The sequence below is a fragment of the Piliocolobus tephrosceles genome, chromosome 14, assembly GCF_002776525.5.
Source record: "Piliocolobus tephrosceles isolate RC106 chromosome 14, ASM277652v3, whole genome shotgun sequence".
Classification (NCBI taxonomy): Eukaryota; Metazoa; Chordata; class Mammalia; order Primates; family Cercopithecidae; genus Piliocolobus; species Piliocolobus tephrosceles.
In genome coordinates this window covers 4,629,933-4,651,150 of record NC_045447.1, presented here as the reverse complement: position 1 = coordinate 4,651,150, position 21,218 = coordinate 4,629,933, and the positions used below count along the sequence as shown (strand labels likewise).

Genomic DNA, 21,218 nt, shown 5'->3' with positions numbered 1-21,218 from the left:
AGCTGTCAAAGGAGGAGGCAGCACTGAGCGTGTATACTCGATATATATCCAACATGCACGTGGAAAACACCAGTGGCAGGACAGTGTGTACAGCAGGCCATTTAACAAACAGTGGTGGCTCCTCAAAAATTAAAAGCAGAATTCTCACAGGATGCATCAGTGCCATTTCTTTTTTTTTTTTTTTTTTTTGAGACGGAGTCTCGCTCTTTCGCCCAGGCTGGAGTGCAGTGGCCGGATCTCAGCTCACTGCAAGCTCCGCCTCCCGGGTTTACGCCATTCTCCTGCCTCAGCCTTCCCGAGTAGCTGGGACTACAGGTGCCCACCACCTCGCCCGGCTAGTTTTTTGTATTTTTTAGTAGAGACGGGGTTTCACTGTATTAGCCAGGATGGTCTCAATCTCCTGACCTCGTGATCTGCCCGTCTCGGCCTCCCAAAGTGCTGGGATTACAGGCTTGAGCCACTGCTCCCAGCCTATCAATGCCATTTCTGGGTACACACTCCAAGGAATTCACAGCAAGGATTCAAAGAGGTATTTGCACACCCAGCAGCACGATTCACAACAGCTAAAAGATGGAAGCAACCCAACTGTCCGTCTACTGATGATGGACGCATCTAGTGTGATCATTCACACAGTGGACTCTTCTCCAGCCTTCAAAGGCCAGGAAGCTCTGACACATGCTACAGCTTGGATGAACCTTGAGGATAGTATGCTCAGTGAAATAGACCAGACACAAAGGATAAATCCTGTATGGCTCTATGTCTGTGTGGTCTTAGAGTCATCACAATCATGGAGACAGAAAGTAGCATGGTAGGTGCCCAGGGCTGGGGGAGGGGGAATAGGGAGCTGCTGTTTCATGGGGACAGAACTTCAGTTTTGCAAGAGGAAGTGTTCTGAAGACAGAGGGTGGTGATGGTTGCACAGCAATAGGAATATGCCTGGAAAGCCATTGAACTTCGCATTTACAATGGTTAAGGCGGGACATTTTACACAATGTGATAAATCAGTAATAAACAATTTTAAAAATTTCAGAGAATGCAAAACTATTCTGAAAGGCGACGTATTGAGCTGCTAATGGTAGTCATATTTGAGGGAGTCATTCTGCGTCGTGTTTTTCAGGCACGCTCGCCACCATGGAGGGAGCCCTTACCAAGCACAGATGGTCCAGCCCCTGCCTGCACTGAGTCAGGGAGCTCCCAGCCCGAGGACATACGAGTGTGGTTCTGTCACTGTCCCCATAAGCTAAGGAAACAAGGTACAGAGGTTGAGGAACATGCACCTGCCTCTTTCTGCCTTTGTCTTGGTTGTTTCTCTGGGATAAGTACCATGTCCCTCCCAGTGAAACTCACCTAAACGTCAAGGGACAGCACTCCTGAGCCTAAGCCTCCACATTGCCTGCCCCCGGGCAGGACCTCAGATGCTCCCTCGGCCCTAGGTGCTGAGGCCAGTGGAAGCCCTGCTGAGCCTGCGAGGCTCTGCCCTTCAGGCTCTGGAATCAGGTTTCCAAGAACACTTGGCCCCGAAATGGGCATGGGGGGCGGGATGAGGGTTGACTGACCGCTCAGACCTTGGGGCCCAAGTCCCCTGTTCTCAGCCAAGGCCCGGGGAGTCAGAGCTGGTCCGGGGGTCCTGGGTTGGGTGGCACCGGTCTCACCTGCATAGGGCCAGTCTGTGTCCCGTGGGGTGTGGTAGCCCCGAGCTCCAGGGGCTGGTGGTGAAGTGGCCCATGAGCCCTGAGCAGGGGTCTGAGGGCCGGTCGCTGGCATTGCAGCCTTTGCCAGGCAGCTCACTTGACCCCTGCCCGCCCACTCTGAGGCTGCCATAGCCCCCATCTTGAGAGTCAGCAGAGCCTGCATGGAACTGCCCGGGAGGCCCAGGCCAGCCCTGCTCTCCAGACTCCATGGATGCCAGACGCCACGCTCTTTTAGGTTTACCACTCTGGAGCCACCACCCATGACCACAGAGCCCTGGCCAGTGCCACTTGTCTCTAGGCCTCGGCATCCTGAGTTGTGAAATAGTGACAGTCAGGGCCTCCGTGTGACTTGGAAGGGTTGGATGCCGTCACTCACGGGAACGCCCAGTGCCTGCATCCTTGTCTAGGGAAGAGGCAGGCGGGCTGCAGACATGGCTCCTACGAGCCTGTGGAGTCAGAGGGAGTCTCAGGACTCGGGAGCCCAGACCACAGCCCGGTGACAGCCGTCCCACACGGGGCTCCCACTGCACACTGGCGTGGTGTGAAGAGCATTGGCCCTCAAGCCTCACCACATCCGCCATCTCCTGGGCCTGCCCAAAGCAACTGGTACCCTGCAACTTTCTGCATCTCTGCCCCTCCCACCCTGGGTTGGGCTTGGCTGTGGGAGTGGGCTTGGCCCACCAGCGGGCAGCCCCCATGCTGGGCTCTGATACCCCAGGAGCGTCCTTCTCCCTGTAAGAGACAGGGGTGGGAAGGTGAGGGCCCCGGCTTCTTCACCCTTGATGTGACAGTTTTTTTTTTTTTTTTTTTTTTGAGACGGAGTCTCGCTCTGTCGCCCAGGCTGGAGTGCAGTGGCCGGATCTCAGCTCACTACAAGCTCCGCCTCCCGGGTTTACGTCATTCTCCTGCCTCAGCCTCCCGAGTAGCTGGGACTACAGACGCCCGCCACCTCGCCCGGCTAGTTTTTTGTATTTTTAGTAGAGACGGGGTTTCACCGTGTTAGCCAGGATGGTCTCGATCTCCTGACCTTGTGATCCGCCCGTCACAGCCTCCCAAAGTGCTGGGATTACAGGCTTGAGCCACCGCGCCCGGCTGATGTGACAGTTTTGGGGTGCATTCCACAGTCTCTCCAGGGTCCCCTTGGGACTGAGTCCCCACTGCCCATGGTGGAAACTGATTATGAAGGTACGGTTCATGAGTGTTCCTACTCCCCCGCCCACCCCTCTCCACACACTCTGAGCCCCCCTTCCGCCCAGCCTGCTCACACCCAGACCCTTGCCTCAGCGTCTGCTTTTGGGGGAACCAAAACCATAACTTGGGGTACAGGACAAAAAGAAAGGAACACAGTCTCCGACCTAAAGAAGCTTAACTGCTGCACTTGGGGGTCCCACCAGAGCATGACGGCACCAGCAGACACTGGGAGAGGAGAGCGCTCGGCCTGTGCTTGTATTTCCTGTAGCCACTGTAACAAATGACCGAATGATTTTTTTTTTTTTTTTTTTTTTTACAGTTCTGGAGGTCAGAAGCTCTAAAACCAAGGTGTCTGCAGGGCTGGCTCCTTCTGGGGGGTCTGGGAGGGGAAACTGTTCCCGCCTTTTCCAGCTTCCGGAGGCCTCCACATCCCTTGGCTCACGGCCCCTGCTCCGTCCTGGAAGCAGCCTCCTCTCCTTCGACCCCAACGCTAAATCTCCTTCTCCCTCTCGCAGGACCTTTGTGATGACATGGGGTCCACCCAGCCAATTCAGGACCACCTCCCACCTCCAGGTCCTTAATCTAATCACACTGAAAGCCCCTTCCCCAGGTAGCCTACGGACTCGCCGGGATCTGGACGTGGCCACTGGGGGGCATCCCTCTGTCTGTCACACCAGGTGCCGAAGCTCACAGAAATTCCAGGCAGGGAGACGAGTTCTCACGTTCTCCAGGGGCCTCCTGGGCCAGAGCCCTGCCTGTTGGACCCTGTGATGTCAGTGGGTGCAGCAGCCGCCGAGATGGATTTGGGTGAGGGCAACCTGGGGCTGTCTCGCTAGCCCTCACTGCACCGGCCCATTCTGGGTCAACAGTGGGTCAACCTGGTGGATCGCTGAGGTGACCGAGCTTACCGACAGATGAGCTGCAGCCTCAGGAAGAGGGTGCATGGCTGGCAGGAGCCAGCCGGGGGCAAGACCAGCAGCCCTGAGTGCTGGTACAGGCCATGCAGGGCCCAGTCTCTGCAGCCAGAAGTCAGCACCAGTGCTGGTCCTGGACAAGATGGCCATTTAACAGATGAAGAAAGAAGGCTCAGGGCCGTGGGGACTGTCTGGGTGGGTCACATGGCCGTCAGGTTTCAGGGCCTCTCTGTCCATCTCGGGCCCACAGCTACCCTGTGGCTTGGGTGTGGCCTGGAGCTACTGCCTCAGGACCCATGACCATCCTGGCAGTGTGGCCCCTTCAGAAAAGCTGGAAATACAGAAATCAGGCACATGCACCTCTGCCATGGGCTACTCGAGAGAGAGGAGCAGTCGCGCATCCTTATGGAGAAAAGGAGAAGCAGGACCCAGAAAAGTTTTCCCTGCAAGATTCATCAGGGCTCAATAAGATTGAGGCCAACTTATTGGAGGTGTGTGTGTGTGTGTGTGTGTGTGTAACTGAGTATGTGAGCATGAGCCCAGAGTTGCGGGTGCAGGCCACGGAGGTGTGAGGGTCCGCTTCCCCGTCTCGCTGACCCTGTGTAGAGAGGAGAGATGGAGGCAGGGGAGGTTGTGTCCTGCCCGTGACAGAGGGGAAGACTCGTGGCTGCTTGGGGTCACGGAAGAGTGGCCTGGCCGGCCTGGCAGCCCTGGCCCTGGAGCCAGCCAGGGACTCCTGGGTTCTACTTCCCTGGGAGCTTCTGTGGGAATATCCCTGGGCCCCTAATACCAACCCCTTCTGGGATCAATGGCCCCTTGGTTTTGGCACAGAGCTTCAGGGCCAGTGGGTGCCTCTGGTCCAGTAACTGAGGAAAGCTTTCGGTGGTGCTCCGGGCACCTCTGTGACCTGCCCCGGGCCCAGCCCTCATGCTGATCCCACTGTAGCCACCCTACTCAGTGCCCCAGGCTCTGGACACCTCAGGTCATGGGATGTCCCATGCATTAAAACTCTCACGGCCACCTACACTTATGAGCAGATACAGAGGCATGGTGCCACCTCTGCCTCCTCAGGCAGGATATGCTTTTTGTTTGTTTGGAGAAAGAGTTGTGCTCTGTCATTCAGGTTGCAGTGCAGTGGTGCAGTCATGGCTCACTGCATCTTCAAACTCCCAGGCTCAAGCCATCCTCCTGCCTCAGCCTCCCAAGTAACTGGGACTACAGTCTTGCGCCACCATGCCTGGCTAATTTGTTTTTATTTTTATTTTGGTAGAGACTGGTTCATGCTATGTTCCCCAGGCTGGTCTTGAACGCCCGGGTTCAAGCCATCCTCCCGTCTTTGCCTCCTAAAGTCCTGGGATTATAGAGGCATAAGTCACCATGCCGAGCCCAGAATGTGCCTCTTAACCTTCATACCACAGCCCCTATGCTCAGGACGAGGAGGGATATAAGCCAGCTGCCCCAGGTTCCCCCAAGGGAACAGTGCCACCCTGGAGTGGGCTCCATGGTGGACAGAGTCACCGTCTCCCAGTAGCTCCCAATCCATCCCATCACAAGCCAGGTCTAGGCACTGCCATCAGTTTGATAGTTGATTTTTTCCTGCCAAGAGGAGGTCCCTAAGAGCCTGAGCCATAGGTGAGGGACAGTGCTGTCCTGTGGCCAGGCCCCATTGTTGCTGGGGAGTGGCCTGGCCTGTTCACTCACCCAGCTTCGGTCTGCACCACAGTCACTCCACTTGGGGTTGTCACTGCCCGAGGTTAGGACGTCAGCAGGAGCCGGCCTCATGGGGCAGAGGTGATGGGGAATTACAGCCTGCAAAGGCTGATGGCATCGGAGAGATACAGGAAAGCAAAGGGCTTATTAAAAAGCTGAAATTGGTTCTAAACGAGGTCAGCCGTCGATGCGCCTTGGAGGGAAGCCAGGCGCTGAGCAGCAGGAACGGGGCTTATTTCCTGACACTGTGGCCATGACACTCTGCACCTCCCCAGCCTATTCCACCCCCACCCCACCTCTGGAGGGCACCCAGACACTGGAGCAGAGCCAGTGGGGGTGGGCGCAGGGCGGAAAGACCCCCGTGGGGCACCACAGGGAGGCATGTGGCCAATAGAGCGCCTGGCAGGCAGGTGTCACCTCCGAGGAGGGTGAGGGCAGGAGGAGAGCTGACCGCTGCTTCCTTACCCTGGGGTCGGATTGCTCACTTTTAAAATCCATTAATTCAAGGAACGGTGCAGCCACAGGGCCATCTGATTGGATCCGCTCCCTCCCGCCCGGCCCCAATCTCCACGGATTTTCTCTGTGGTTGCATTTCTCATCCGAGCGTCTCTTCCTCCTGACTCCAGTGGAATTTTTCTGACCTTGGCTGCCAAGGTGTACAGCCCCCTCCAGCTCAGGGCGCCCTCTTTGGGGTGCTTGACCCGGGCACTGGCCCGCCCTGTGAGCTCAGGTGCGTTGTCTCGCCTCTCTGAGGCTGCCTCTCCTGTGTCTGAGACAGAGATGATCGCACACCCAGCCACCCAAGGCTGGCCAGGATGGAGGGAGGCAAAGCAGGGGAAGCCCTGGTGCAGCTTGACTTGTGTCTCCTGTCCCTCCCTAGGGCTTGGTCATCATTATTTTGGAATCAGCTGAATCATTTCTGTCAAATGCGAGAAGAAAGCCAGTTTTGAGTTGGATAAAGAAAATGTCTTTAGATTCCTCTTAAAAATAAACGTGTGTGCATAACACTGCTGTGTATGAGACCACACCTGCTGTCCCTCCTTAGAGCTCCCAGTGGCTGTGGGTCCAGGAGAGGAGCAAGGCCTGCAGGTGTGGTGAGCCGTCTGAGGGCTGGCAGCGTCGGGGGCTCTTCGCAGACTGTCACTCCACAGAACCGCTGGGTTGAAGGAAGCTGGAGGGATCAATTGTCCTTGTCATCCAACTTCCTCTGTCTGCAGATGGGGAGGAGGCGCTGGGTTGGAAAGTGCTTCTCTGAGGACGCCAGCTGCGCCTTCAGGAGGGTGGAGCAGGACGTGACCCCAGAGCTCTGACCCCGGAGGAGTAGGAGGGGTGCCTGGGGCCTCAATACCCCAGAGGAGAGGGAGGCACCGCCCTTTCCACAATGCAGGCCCCAGCTGGTGCTTGTTTAGCCTGCTGTCTAGCTGGAGCCACCTGGGTGGCCACCAGGCTGCTGGGAGGGCTCACCCCTGAGCTGGGTGTACTGTGGAGCCCGCGACCCCCACCTCTGCCTCTGCTGGCTTTTGTTATCCCGTGCTGGGAACACAGGTGCCTGCCCACCCCGGAGGCTCTTCATATCACTGGCTCGCTGTGGCCACTCCTTGATCCCGAGAGCGAATGTCCAGGATGCACTGTTATCTCGATGCCAGACACCTGCTTACGTGGCACAGACAAGGAGGTTTTGGAAATAATCTGAGGCACGAAGGTGAGGTGCTCTCAGGCGAGGGAGGTGGCATGTCCTGATGGGAAAGCCAGGCCTTCGGAGGCTGAACCCTTCCCAACACTTAGTAGAGACCTCCAAGAGTGTCTCCCCTGGCCTGGGAGTCAGTTTCACACTATTGCAGAGGTGCGTATGCACTTGGTCCTCACCTGCCTGGGCCTTGGGTGGGGGTGAATGGTGCCCCTCTGGGTGCAGTCAGTGGGGAGGGGCTCATGGCCTGAGCTTGGCTTTGCAGGGTGGCCTGGCCACTGTGGGGCAGAGAGCACCGCCTGCCAGGGCCAGGGGAAGGCTGGCACTTTCTCCAGATTTCATGTTCATGCAAAGACACGGTCATTCCTTTCCACAGCACAGAGCTCAGAGCTGAAGCAGCCTCCAGACCTGCCATCATGGGTATTTGAGGACTTAAACGTCACTGTCAGCCTATGACATTAATGTACCCCTAAGGCTAGATTCTGGGTTTCTCCAAAGAGACGAGAAAGACGATGAGAAAAAAGGAAGGAAGGGAGGGGGGAGGCTAGGGAGGAGGTTACGGAGGAGGGATGGCTTATAGTCCAGCTGGAGAGATCTGTCAGCCCAGCCCGGGGGGTGGAGCTGGGGGTATCAAGCAGAATGTCCTGGAGGCAGTTGCGCTCAGTCTGCTTGTGGGAGAGGACAGGAGGGAGAGATGCCATGGTGAGACTGACCCTTGGGCCCATGGGTGGATGATGGCAAAGGTCCTGTGGCAGGTATGGGAGAAGCAGGGCTGCGGCCAGCTGCCCTGAAAGGCTTCAAATTCAGGCCAGATTTGCTCTGGGAAAGAGGAAGCTGTGGGTTTGGGAGCTTCAGAGACAGGGGAGCAGGCCTGTCACTCACCCTCTTTTACTTAAAGGCTGTCACCCCCAGCAGTGCACCCTGCAGCCTGCCTATCCCCTGTGCAGCTCCGGCTCCGTGTGTCCCCAGAGATGCACCCCACGCCCGTGTCCCCCACTCCCTATGATGCTCTCGCGCCTTCTGGAGCAGCCGTGGTACCAGCTGGAGGCTGTGGGAAAATTGAGAGGAGACAAAAGTGGGAACAGCAGGCCGTGGAGAGAGTGTCTAAACACAGGGACTATTTGGAGATTGTCTTATTTTTGGTTCGAAATGGGCCCACCCGCTAGTATTGTACAAACGGCTCTGCTCCCTGGCCCAGGCCTGAGGCGGCTATAGGCCCATCCTTCACTGGTTGGCCTGGAGCAGCTCCTCGGACCTCAGTCTGCTTATCCGTGGGTGGTGGAGGTGGTGCAGACCCCATGCCACTGGGGACTGGGCTGGACAGCCTGTGAGGCAGTCAGCCGGTGCCTGGCCAGAGGGCATCTGAAAGGCCTCTTGGCTGCAGGGGGGATCTGCTTTTGGGACAGCTCTTCAAAGCCATCTCAGAAGCCACAGCATCCGCCTGTCTGCTTCAACTCCCACTGATGACGTCCATGTGTCATTAGTGCCAATTAGAGGAGGGCAGCAGGCAGAGTGCTTGGCCTGGGGCACAAGCTTCTGGGAGGGACAATTGAATTCCCCACCAGACAAATGTGATTACCCATGTTACTTGGACCCACCCCATTCAGGACCGGGGCATAAATAGCCAGGTGGGACCGGAGAGCTCACCCCAGCCATGCAGGCCCCCAGTCAGTGGTGTCGCTGGGCCAGCCTGCCCTGCCCCAGTGTGCGGGAGGCGGCCTTCATGTACAGCACAGCAGTGGCCGTCTTCCTGGTCATCCTGGTGGCTGCACTGCAGGGCTCGGCTCCCCCTGAGAGCCCCTTCCTCTACCGCATCCCCCTGGACCCCGAGGGGTCCCTGGAGCTCTCATGGAATGTCAGCTACACCCAGGAGGCCATCTTCTTCCAGCTCCTGGTGAAGCAGCTCAAGGCTGGGGTCCTGTTTGGGATGTCTGACCGTGGCGAGCTTGAGAATGCAGACCTCGTGGTGCTCTGGACCGATGGGGACACTGCCTATTTTGCGGTGAGTCTCTCCTCCCTGCCAGCTCTCCGAACCCTTCCCGACCCAGCACCCCATCTGGCTGTCTTCTTTTTTTGAGACGGAGTCTCGCTCTGTCGCCCGGGGTTGGAGTGCAGTGGTCGGATCTCAGCTCACTGCAAGCTCCGCCTCCCGGGTTGACGCCATTCTCCTGCCTCAGCCTCCCGAGTAGCTGGGACTACAGGCGCCCGCCACCTCGCCCGGCTAGTTTTTTGTATTTTTTAGTAGAGACAGGGTTTCACCGTGTTAGCCAGGATGATCTCGATCTTCTGACCTCGTGATCCGCCCGTCTCGGCCTCCCAAAGTGCTGGGATTACAGGCTTGAGCCACCGCGCCCGAATCTGGCCGTCTTTCTACACTCACCCTCCTTAACCCAGAAAGTTTGTCTGCACCTCTCAGTGTTTGAGCTGACTCTGCTCTGAGCCAAGTCTGCACCCCGAGCTTGGGCATCACGGGGATCTCAGTGTGAGGACAAAATAGGAAAGACATGTTTTCCATGGTCCTTGACTGCCCACCCCAAATCACAGGACCCAGCAATCCCAAGGAATGGAACTATACACAGAGGACACACACACCACACAAACTCATGCCGCTCCACACCCCACACGTGCAGGAGCACAGACCCCACGACCCCTGGCCCTGTAAACAATGTCCCCAGAGCACACATGCCCACTGATGTGGGCCAGGTAGTGGCACGTGGCCAGGCACCGCATGAGGCCTGTGCACCCATGGGATCCAGCCTGACCTACTGTGCTTGTACCCATGGACTGGCTGAGCAGGTGCAGACACCCTGCCCCCACCCATAGGTGTCGAACCAGCCCCACAGGGCTCAGCCAAAACTGTCAGGATGGGCTCTTGACTCCTTTCTGCCAAATTTACCTCCACTCTTGTTTCACAGGGTGGAGAAAGGGGAAAAGTTTCCCTTCAAACTGGAGAGGACTTTAGGCCCTTCCACAAGCTGCAGGGGGTCCCCGAAGTGGGCAAGCCCACTGCCTGCCCTGGGTCCTGCTCCCGCCTTCCTTCCCATATGGGACTGGCCACCAGGGCTTCTTTGTGGATGAAATCCAACTCTCTCCACAGAAACAGACAAAGGAGGGACAAAAAAGTTTTATTTCCAAAGTCAGGAGGTGCCTGCTTTATCTGGGAGAACACAGCTGGAGCCGGGGAGCTGAGTCTGTGCAGAGTGGCCAGCTCCAGCTCTGCGCCTTGATCTCACCATGGGATGGTGGGGGAGCTGGAGAGCTGAGTCTGTGCAAAGCGCCGGCTCCAGCTCTGCGCCTTGATCTCGCCATGGGATGGTGGGGCGGACAGTCCCTGTCTGCCTTTTTGGGTGTTGTGAATTCATGAGGGCACACGGTGGCCACTGTTTCTGGAGCTGAGCTTGCCCCCTCCAATTCCCAAGACTCAGCCAGGAGGCATTTGCCTGTGTCACTAGTGAGGCTTAGGGCCACCCAGATAGGATAGGTGGAGCTGCCTGGGAAGGGCCCTGCTCTGACGCATGGGGCTGCACAGATTCCTGTGCACAAAGACACTCTGTGGCTCAGGTTCCAGCCAAGAAAGACCTGGGACAGCCCTGATTCTGAGCCATCAGCCGTCTGGAGGAGCAGCTGAACCCCATCGCTGACAGTTTGGAGTTCTTCGCAAGCCTCTCCATGAGGCACCCTGAATGCAGGAGTGTTTGCTCCTCCCTGGTGCAGCGTCCCCCTGCCTGCATTTCCCGGCTGCTAGGGAAGCCAGGTGACTTTGCCTTTCCATGCACTGGCAAGGTTAATTTGCACAACAAATTCCTACGGAAACAAATGTCAGCCTTGTTATTCCTCCCTAAGCAATATGTTCAACTAATATCTTCTTGATTTCCAGCTGAAATATCACAGGAGAACTTTCTGCCTCTGTTTAAAACGAGTCTCTCGGCAAATCAGCAGTGTCCCCGGCAGGGTGGCACTGCGTGGCTTTTTTCTCTAGGGAAAGTTTTGCAATATCTTTTGCAGATTTCTTTTTTCTCAAGGAAATGAAGAAAAGATGTTTTACCCCTGAATGTAAGATTAAAAAGAAACACAACCCAAAGTCCTTAAGGCCAAGGGCCCAAGGCTTTCTTGAGGGTTTCCATGGGAAAGGCCAGGCAGGGCAGGGAAGCAGCTTTGGACAATTCTGGTGGGCTCCGGGTGGCTGGGGTGGTCTCTCGTTGCCTGGTTCCTGGCCCTAGGGTGATTTTAGGGTCAGGGCAATATTGGCCTGGAGTGTGAGAGTCAGGTGGAGGAGATGGTTAGGGATATGGGCTTGGGGTGGGTCGGAAGGTTAGGAATAGGATTCTCACACACACGTGGATGTTGGAGGGCAGGACAGGTGTAAACAACTCTGGTTGTCTGTTTGAGCCTGCAATCAATTAATAGAAGCCAAATAGACAAATACGGAATCTAAGAAGGGCCCTTCTTGAGTACGAAGGGCAGCCTGCTTGTTGGGGAAGGTTCCTCACTGTTTCTCAGTAGATCTCTTTCCTGGTGGACTTCTTCCCTGTGACCTGGCCTGGGGCCACCATGTCCCTGCCCCTTAGGGCCCAGCGCAAAGGGAGCAGCCGGGGACAGGGAGGGCAGAGGTCACCGATCCAGATCCCAGGAAGCATCCTGGGAGAATGCGGCAGGTCCGATGCCTCCCCGGGCCTCAGCTTACCTTCTCCAAGCAGGGCTGGGACTAGGTGAGGGGAGCAATGCCTAGGCTGCAGGGTTTAAAGTGATGCTTCAGGCTGGGTGTGGTGGCTCATGCCTGTCATTCCAGCACTTTGGGAGGATGAAGCAGGAGGATCGCTTGAGGCCAGGAGTTCAGGACCAGCCCAGGCAACATAGTGAGACCCTATCTCAAAAAAAAAAAAAAAAAAAAAAAAAAAAAAATCCAAAATTACATGTATTTATAAAGTAATAAAGCAGTGCTTGTTCTCAGGGTTGTGCCAGTGCAGGGTGGGCACCTGCTATCAATCACCACCTTAGATGTGGCGCCCTGGTTTCTCTCTCCCTTCCTGTTCATGTCCCACCCTGTTCCCAACTTTCCCCTTTCTGAGGCTCCGCAACCCTCCTGCCTGCATGAATGTGGGCAGCATGGGTTTGAGGTATTGGTCCCAGTCCTGATGAGGTGTTGGGAGCCTAGCCTAAGTTATCTTCTTAAGAAGCTCAGTGTCCCGCCCTCCAGGCCTGGGAATCCCCATGGCTAACAGAGCCTGTGACCTGCTGGCAAGTGAGAGCCCTGGTTCCTGGATGCAGAGGAGGTGAGCACTGTCAGGGATCAACTCCACTGCCTCCAAGCAGAAATGGACATAGAAGGTGTGAGTGAAGCTCCAAGCCCAGGCAGAACGCTCAGATCCACAGGAACTGAGGCCCAGCAGCCCCAGCTCAGCTGGCAATGAATGCAGAGCTCTGCCGGGGAATGCCCTTTTCCCTTGTGGATTGGCCTGGCTTGGCTCCTTCATGCCTGGAGCCCAGTGCTTCTCTCTGCAGGACGCCTGGAGTGACCAGAAGGGGAAGATCCACCTGGATCCCCAGCAGGACTACCAGCTGCTGCAAGTGCAGAGGACCCCAGAAGGCCTGGTCCTGCTTTTCAAGAGGCCCTTTGGTACCTGCGACCCCAAGGATTACCTCATCGAGGTAAGGGGTGGCTGTGAGCACCCAGGAGGGCGTGGGCTGCGTGTACCATGTTGCCATCCTGTGCCAATGGCATAGTACCTTTCCTGTCCCTGGTAAGTTTGGGGCCTGGGCCTGGCCGGCTATGCCAGAGAGAAAGCCAAGGAGGATGGCCCAGAGGCAGTGGCGGGGTCAAGGTGCTTAGGATGGTCCAGCTCTGCTACTGCCCCTGAGCCCTCAAAGAAGCAGCTCTTTGCTGACACGTAGCTGACATGGTTTCTAGATGTGGGGCTGCTCCTGGATGTCTCTCTCCTCCTGGTCCTATTAACCATCAGGTGGAATTCTGGAACCCAGGAGACCTGGCTTTCCATCCCGGCCCTGTCACCAGCTCACTGTGAGGCTCGGGACAGCTCCCTTCCTCCTTTGGACCGCACTTTGCCCATCTGTAAAATGGGGATGGGAACTAGATGATATGTACGGCCTGACCAGCTCCGCCTGGGAGTTCATGGGAGCCACAAAACGTTGCAAAAACCACAGGCTTCTTATGCTGCTCTAAGAGTCCCCCCTCCCCCCACCTCTTAGGGAAAACAACCCACCTTGCCCTTGAAGACAAAACCCTTTAACTCTAGCACACCTGACACCTTTTGTCTTGTGTAAGTAATCCTTTGGTGTGGCAGTGGCCTGGGGTGGCAGCTAGTGTCAGGTCTTAATCTATGGGGTTAGCTGAGTGACCACACGGGAGGCCAGTACCATGGAAAGATTGATTGCATTTCCTGAGAGAAGGTGCACCTGTGCCGTGCAGGCCCACCTGCGGAGACCTGGGTTTGGTCAGGAGGCAGATGCGGGAGCCAGGGGAGAGCCCAGGCTTGAGGCTTTCTTGGGGTTTCCATGGGAAAGGCCAGGCAGGGCAAGGAAGTCACTTCATTTGGACAATTCTGGTGGGTTCTGGGTGGCTGGAGTGGTCTCTAGTTGCCTGGTTCCTGGCCCTAGGGTGATTTAGGGCGGAGGCAATATTGGCCTGGGGTGTGAGAGTCAGGTGGAGGAGGTGGCTAGGGATATGCGATTGGGATGGGTTGGAGGGTTGGGAATAGGATTCTCACACACGTGTGAATGTTGGAGGGAAGGACAGGTGTAAACAACTCTGGCCGTCTGTTTCAGCCTGTAATCAATTAATAGATGCCAAATAGACAAATATAGAATCTAAGAAAACAGAACAGCTGGCTGTTTGCCAGATAAGGAAACTAAGGCCCAGAGGTGGTAAGTGGACGTACCCAGGAGCTCGGGGTGTGCTGGGGCAGACCTGGTGCCGGAAGAAGTGTTCTTCTAGCAGGTTGTTGAACCCTTACCCTGCTTCCCAGTGGACGAGGCAAGGGTGAACAGAGAACCTTCTGGAAGCACCTCACAGGGAAGGCCAATGCCTGTGTGTGTTCAGCCCAGAGGCTCCAGGCCAGGTATGGAGGCCTCTGCCTGGAGCTCTGGGCGTCCTCTGTACAGGGTGACCCACCAGCCTTCCACAAACTCAAAGAGCAAATTAGCCACCCACACGGGTCTGCACCTGTGGTGCCCAGACAGCTACGAAAGGCACTTTCCACACCTGATCCCCGTTTCCACTCATGATAGCGTGTAAGGAAGCCAGCCCCGTGTCTTGCCTCCTGAGTCTGCCTGTGGCCTCCAGCACCATGTAGACCCACGGAGCTTTCTATGGTTGCTTGGTCCCCTCCTGCCAAGCTAGTGGTGACTACACAACATGGCGCTACTCCGCAGCTCAGTGTGACCGTCAGCAAGCCCCAGGGTGGTTCCTTCCTTTCACAGAGGGCACTGAATCCTCAGGCTGGGCTGCCGAACTGACCAATGATCCCCCACACCCAGTTCCCCGTGACCTTGGGGTCGGTGGAGGGAACAAATGTCCTGGCCACACTGGCTCATGGCGGGCCCAGTCGTCACTGCTTGAATGGATGTTAAGTGAGCGCAGGTGGAATGTGTTTAGAAAAGTATTTGATGGTCGGTGCAAATAGAGGATCCTGGGGGTCATTAGCCCGGGATGTAGTCCCAGCTAGTGCCATGCAAGCCTTAAGGGTCCCTTATTCACAGAGATGAGAGCGAGGTGTGTCGCCTGGTAGATGTGGGTGGGCAGGGATGTGGCATCCCCTCAGAAGCCCAACTCTGGGGCTCTGAATGGGTGACCAATTGACCCCCGTCTTGGCTGCAGGATGGCACAGTCCACTTGGTCTACGGGATCCTGGAGGAGCCATTCCGGTCACTGGAGGCCATCAACAGCTCGGGCCTGCGGACGGGGCTACAGAGGGTGCAGCTCCTGAAGCCCAATATCACCTTCCCGGCCATACCCTCAGACACGTGCACCATGGATATCCACGCTCCCGATATCCAGATCCCCAACCAGGTGACCACGTACTGGTGCTATATCCACGAGCTTCCCGAGGGCTTCCCTCGGCACCACATTGTCAAGGTACAATGGCCCTGGGGGAGGGGCGAGGTGATCCCTCCTTCAGCACAAGAGCCCCCAGTTTCCAGCAGGGGAAGTAGGCCCAGGGAGGTTATGTGAGTGTCCAGAGTCATACAGCAGGAAGGTGCATGGCCTTGAAGGTGCGCTCTGGGCCCGGGCTATAACCTCAGGGCTGCCCTGCCTCCCACTGAGGCTGCAGGGGCCGGCCCGGCCATGGCCCCATATGCATGAGGACAGCTGTATCCTGTTGGCAGGAAATGGCCTGTAAGAACCTTGTTTCCTTCACTCTGGAGCTCTCTATGGGATTTCTTTCTGGGCTGATGGCTCCACCCTCACGGCTCTGAGCCCCAGAAGTGTCCCCAAAATTGTCTTGATCATCCCCCATTTATAGATGGGCAGACAGACACCTATGGAGGAGAGCTGCTGGGGAGGGGAGGGTGGGCGGCCGGTTCCCGGGCTCAGGGGGCTGCCTCCTCACAGTACGAGCCCATCATCACCAAGGGCAACGAGGCCCTCGTGCACCACATGGAAATCTTCCAGTGCGCCCCCGAGATGGACAACGTTCCCCACTTCAGCGGGCCCTGTGACTCCAAGATGAAACCTGACCGCCTCAACTACTGCCGCCACGTGCTGGCCGCCTGGGCCCTGGGCGCCAAGGTGCGTGCCCCGCGACCCCAGCATGGTGTCTCCTGCCTGGGCCCCTGGCATCCCCACACCTCTGTTTCCCCAGCTTCACTGTCTCAGAGGCCCCAAGAAGGGGCTCCTAAGGGGGCTCACGAGGCCACCAGAATGGCCAGGCCTGAGCTGGCCCCCTCGCCTCTGTGATGTCTGAAATGCCACCTGCTTCCAGCCTTTTTAAATTTTCCACAGAAACGCAAGTGCCCCAGGACCTTATGCCTTCAGCGGGTCCTGATTCTGTTTCCCAACTGGAGTCAGGGTTTTGTGCACAGAGTGGTCCCAGGGCTGGCTGGTGGGATGGGGCCAGTGTCGAGGCCTCCACAGGCTGAGACAATGGGGGTCTTGCCAGCTCTTGCACCCGTCCAGAGAAGGGGTTTTGGGGGAAGTCTCAGCCCTAAACACCAGCTCCTCTCCCCGACACCCTGACCCGAGTCACAGGATGTTCCTTGGGCTTGTAAAGAGATGTCAGGAGGAAGCGTCACTCTAATCCTGCTGCGCCCCCTCCTCCACCCCTGAGGCTCAGGCCCCAACAGTTGACGGGGTTTGTCCCTGCCGGGACCTGGGACCCTTTCAGGACACACCCGTCTGTCTGACACCCTGCCCCACACAGGCATTTTACTACCCAGAGGAAGCCGGCATTGCCTTCGGGGGCCCCGGGTCCTCCAGATATGTCCGCCTGGAAGTTCACTACCACAACCCGCTGGTGATAGAAGGTAGGGGGCTCTGATGCCATCCTCCCCCTAGGGCTCAGCTGTGTTGAGCCAGTGAGAAAATTCCACCCTTTGTCTGCCCAGCATGGCGCCCCTGCTGTGCAGCTCCTCTTGGCACAAGGCCCTTGCGTCTGCCTCATCCGCTCTCCATCTTCCGTGGCTGTGGTGGGCTCCCAGGGACAGGACCTCGAGGGGCTCACTCCTCACAGCATTGCCAGGGCCCAGCAGTGGCCCCGCACCTCCCTCCTTGTCCCTATAATACTGGTGGCCATCGGCGCAGCACTGTCCGTCCCAGGGGAAAGGACAAGGAGAATTTTCATAAGGGAAACTGCCAGATGCCAAGTTCCAAATAGAGGGAGGAGTGTGTGCATAAACAGGAAGGTGGCAAAGCAGGGCATATTCCAGGACACAGGGGTTCCGGACTGGCCGGAGGGCAGGGATGGGAAGGGGAGCTGGAGGTAGCTACTGTTGGATCACCCATACCTGAGGGTGGAGTCAACAGGGTCAGCCCTCAGCATGGCAAGGCCAGGTGACGCTGTCTCAGAAACTGAAAAAAATACTTCCCTCTCTCTGTTGCACCAGCATCTTCCACCATATACAGACACACACACACATGCACACACACGTGGACACACGCACACATGCACACGCACATACGTACACATACACATGCACGCACAAGCACACACATACACACACTTTTTCTGTCTCTCTGAATGGTGCTTCTTATTTTCATTTGTGCAAGGGGCAGAAGTGGCCTAAGAGATAGGTGCTAGGCTGTGCCTCACCACCTCGGGGAGGCTGGGTGGATGACCTCACCCTCTGCCTGTTCTCCCACCTCCCACAGCTATTGTGAAGCTGGAAAAGGCTCACGCACAGAACTTGCTGTGGGCACGGGGCTGTGCTCAGCTAACAGTCGCCTGTGGTTTTTTTTCCTGGCTGCATAAGTAATACCATCCGCCACTGTTGGAGTTATCTCCACATGCACAGAGAAGGGTATAAGTCAGCTTGGGCCTTAGCATGATACAGGATTTATTGCTCATTTAAACCCTGAAAGCAAATGGATTTTTGAAAACTCCTTAAGCATCAGGGAAGTCTGTCTAGTCATGATTATCTGGTTGTATTTATGGATCCTTTGCCAAATATAAGGACGCTCCTGTCACTTCACCAATCTTGAGATGGGCTGCTTTTCTATAAATATCAAAATCCCACAATTATTTCATGATTTAATCCCCATCTGAATTTTAACCAATTGCAACACCCTTTTTATTATTATCCTCTGATGTAATCAGCCCGGAGATACAGGAGCCGTTTGAGTTTGGATGGTGTAGGGGTGTCGAGGGAAGAAGGCAGAGGCAAGAGGAGCTGTTTTGGCCTCACCTTAAAGGAAACAAGCAGGGAGATGGTTGGGCCCCCCTGAAAATGCCCTGCACACCAGTCCACAGCCCTGGATTTGAATTCCAGCTTGGCCACTTCCCAGCCCTGTGGTCCTGAGCAGAGTTCAGGCTCCATCCTCAGCTTCTTCATCTGTAAAATAGGGCTGATGATTCTTACTGTGCAAAGCTCCCATGAAGGGGATGGGTTATGCTTAGAGCATTTCTGGCACCCAGGGAAGATGTTAGTATCTGTACCACCCTCTTAGTTTGTTTGATCAGAAAGAGCAATGCATGTACACTGGTGAGAAGATGGAGAGCAGCAAAGCATGAAGAAGATGAAAGCACTCACGAGCTCCCGGCTCCCGGTTTTGAAGTCAGCACTGGTCACCCGGCTGCGTGTCTGTCCCGACTGCTTTTCTGGCCCATTAATGTTTTTCTTGTGACCAGAATTTTATATCTTTTTTTTTAAGTCTTCATCAGAAGCTTTGTCCCTGTGAATTAAAACCCCTTGTCAATTTCACACTCCTTGCCGCCTGACATCCCTTTCCTATACGTAACCCAGGGGGCAGAGTCTCCTGCTGCATAGCCCCTCCTGACCACCCCGCCATGTCCACCATACATCCAGGGGCATGGGGCCATGGCCAGGCCTTTAGATCCCACCCAACCATGAGCCCAGCCCATATCTGAGCCTGACTGCTGATTCACTAGGCATGGAGTTTCAGGAACGGCGGGGCTACCTGGATGACGCCTGGTTGTGAGGATGTTCCAGTGGATGCCAGCATCCCTGAACCTCTGTTTTTTTGTTTTTTGTTTTGAGATGAAATCTCACTTTGTCACCCAGGCTGGAGTGCAGTGGCGCGATCTCGGTTAACTGCAACCTCTGCCTCCCAGGTTCAAGCGATTCTCCTGCCTCAGCCTCCCGAGTAGCTGGGATTATAGGCGCATGCCACCACACCTGGCTAGTTTTTGGATTTTTAGTAGAGACAGGGTTTCACCATGTTGGTCAGGCTGATCTTGAACTCCCGACCTCAGGTGATCCACCCACCTCGGCCTCCCAAAGTGCTGGGATTACAGGCATGAGCCACAGTGCCCGGCCCCCTGGACCTCTGACCATCAGTTTCATATGACCCCTGGGAGGCTGGCCCAGGGAGCTTCAGGGACTCTCCAATTAGCAAACTGCAAGGAGAACCAACAAGCATGGCCACACCATAATCAGAAGACACAGTTTCTGTGACTGGAAGAAGCACCATGTTATTCCTTTAGAAGAGGCCCTTGACTGGGGGCTGAGGCCCAGAAAGGGACAGCAAGTCATCAGAGGGCACACAGCACGCTGTTGACCAAGCGGGACCCGGGGCCGTGCATGAAGCGGGGCTAGACCTCCAACACTGACCCTCCTCCTGGGGGGCCAGATTCTCATTCAAATTGTTCCTGAGATGTCAGCTTGGTAGGTGGATTCCCTGGGTCTGCAGGACATAAAGTAGTAAAAGCAGGGGCTGCAGGGAGGATGAGCTCCTGGAATGCTTCTTGTTAACATCAACACAGAGATACACTCACACTTGCCCAGCCTTGACACAGGACCAGAGCTCTTCTATGCCAGCGGCAGATGGGAGTTCTACGCCCTCTTCTTCACCCAGACCACACCCTGCAGGTTGTCACTGTCCTGCAGGCTGATTTCCAGCTTAGGTTCCTTGGAACATGGAAGAAGAACATCAAAGCACTTACGAAACAATCTGAGCACAGAATCCAAGTTGTTTACGAGTTTCCATTTATCAGCAGCATCTCACCCGCACCTGATTCCATGGAGGCTTGAAGTGGCTCACCTTGATCACATCTTTCCATAGCATTCGACTAGTTTTCATAGAAACAACAGCTCTTTCTTCCCAGTGAGTGTAACCTGTTTGCGTTAATTGATCTTGTGAGCTGCCTGGCATCCACAGGCGTGGAAACAAAGACAGCCAGCTCTTGGTCTGCCTAGCAGGTGGGAGCAGATGGGGGGTGACCAGCCCTGCCTCCTGGCTGAGGCTGGCTGGGGTCATAGGGATAATCTGTCGGCAGGGGGAGGTGAGAGGGCCTCCACTCGCCGCTCACCTCCATCCATCCCACCTTCTCCCAGGACGGCGCGACTCCTCAGGCATCCGCTTGTACTACACAGACAAGCTGCGGCGCTTCAATGCAGGGATCATGGAGCTGGGACTGGTGTACACGCCAGTGATGGCTATTCCACCGCGGGAGACCGCCTTCGTCCTCACTGGCTACTGCACGGACAAGTGCACCCAGCTGGTGAGTGGGGTTGGGCCCGGCACCACACCCTCCGTCTTCCCACGTCCCCCAGTGGAGGCCTGGCAGGTGGTGGCCCAGGAAGGGTGGCAGGCACAGCTTTGGTTCCCCTGACCCTGAATCCCTCTGCAGTTCTCGCTCTCTTCTGTATGCAAGGGTGCCTTCCTGCTGAGAGGCCATTTGTGTGTGTGCACCTCCCTCTCCAGCAATAACCATGGCTCCCACTAGTCCACACCCACGTGCCAGGCTTCCACGCGCTGCATTTTAAAATATGCCTTCATTATGTAAGCAACACACACGTGCACTTGCCACTCAAAAGCGCAGGCACTGCAGCTAAAGAGAATGCTCCCCTCATCCGCTGCCGCCTCTCCCTGAGATATCCACTTATTGGCTCTTTGTGTGCTTCCAGACCTTTCTCCTGTGTATTTCAGGAAGCCCTTGCAGGTGTTAGAAACCTTTTGAGTTTTTTTTAAAGAGTTGTATTGAATAGTTTGCAAATTTTTCAACAAATGGAGGCATTTTTTCTGGTAATTTGCCTTTTTATTGCTGCATAGTATTCCACAGGATGGGGTTTTCACCATGTACCTAACCAGGGCAGGACTAGGTGAGGCAGTGAAGTGCCAGGTACCAGGATCTCAGGGAGACTGTCAGGGAGACTGAGGAGCCTCAGTCTCCCCATCTGTGAAATGGGTACAACACTTACTTTGTAGGTCATTGTGAGAAGTAAAGCTACCTCACAGGAGGAAACGTTTGTAACATATACACAAAGTATGAAATAACATCCGTCATATAAGAAGAACTCCTAGAAACCGACAGTAAGAAAAACAAACCACCTACTGGAAAAACCAAGCACAGGGATGAACAGAAAATAGGAACAAATGGCCAAGAGGGAGAG

The 21,218-nt window shown here is 55.9% G+C and overlaps 1 protein-coding gene across 1 annotated transcript in view; it reads left to right on the top strand.

Annotated features, from left to right (window-relative positions):
* The first annotated feature begins 8,847 nt into the window (after window positions 1–8,847).
* Window positions 8,848–21,218, top strand: part of DBH (dopamine beta-hydroxylase) — a 23,407-nt gene continuing 11,036 nt past the window's right edge. The window contains exons 1-6 of the mRNA XM_026457512.1: window positions 8,848–9,195; window positions 12,696–12,842; window positions 15,028–15,285; window positions 15,763–15,939; window positions 16,571–16,673; window positions 20,160–20,326. Coding sequence (XP_026313297.1) covers window positions 8,848–9,195; window positions 12,696–12,842; window positions 15,028–15,285; window positions 15,763–15,939; window positions 16,571–16,673; window positions 20,160–20,326 — 1,200 coding nt within the window. The remainder of the gene's footprint in view (window positions 9,196–12,695; window positions 12,843–15,027; window positions 15,286–15,762; window positions 15,940–16,570; window positions 16,674–20,159; window positions 20,327–21,218) is intronic.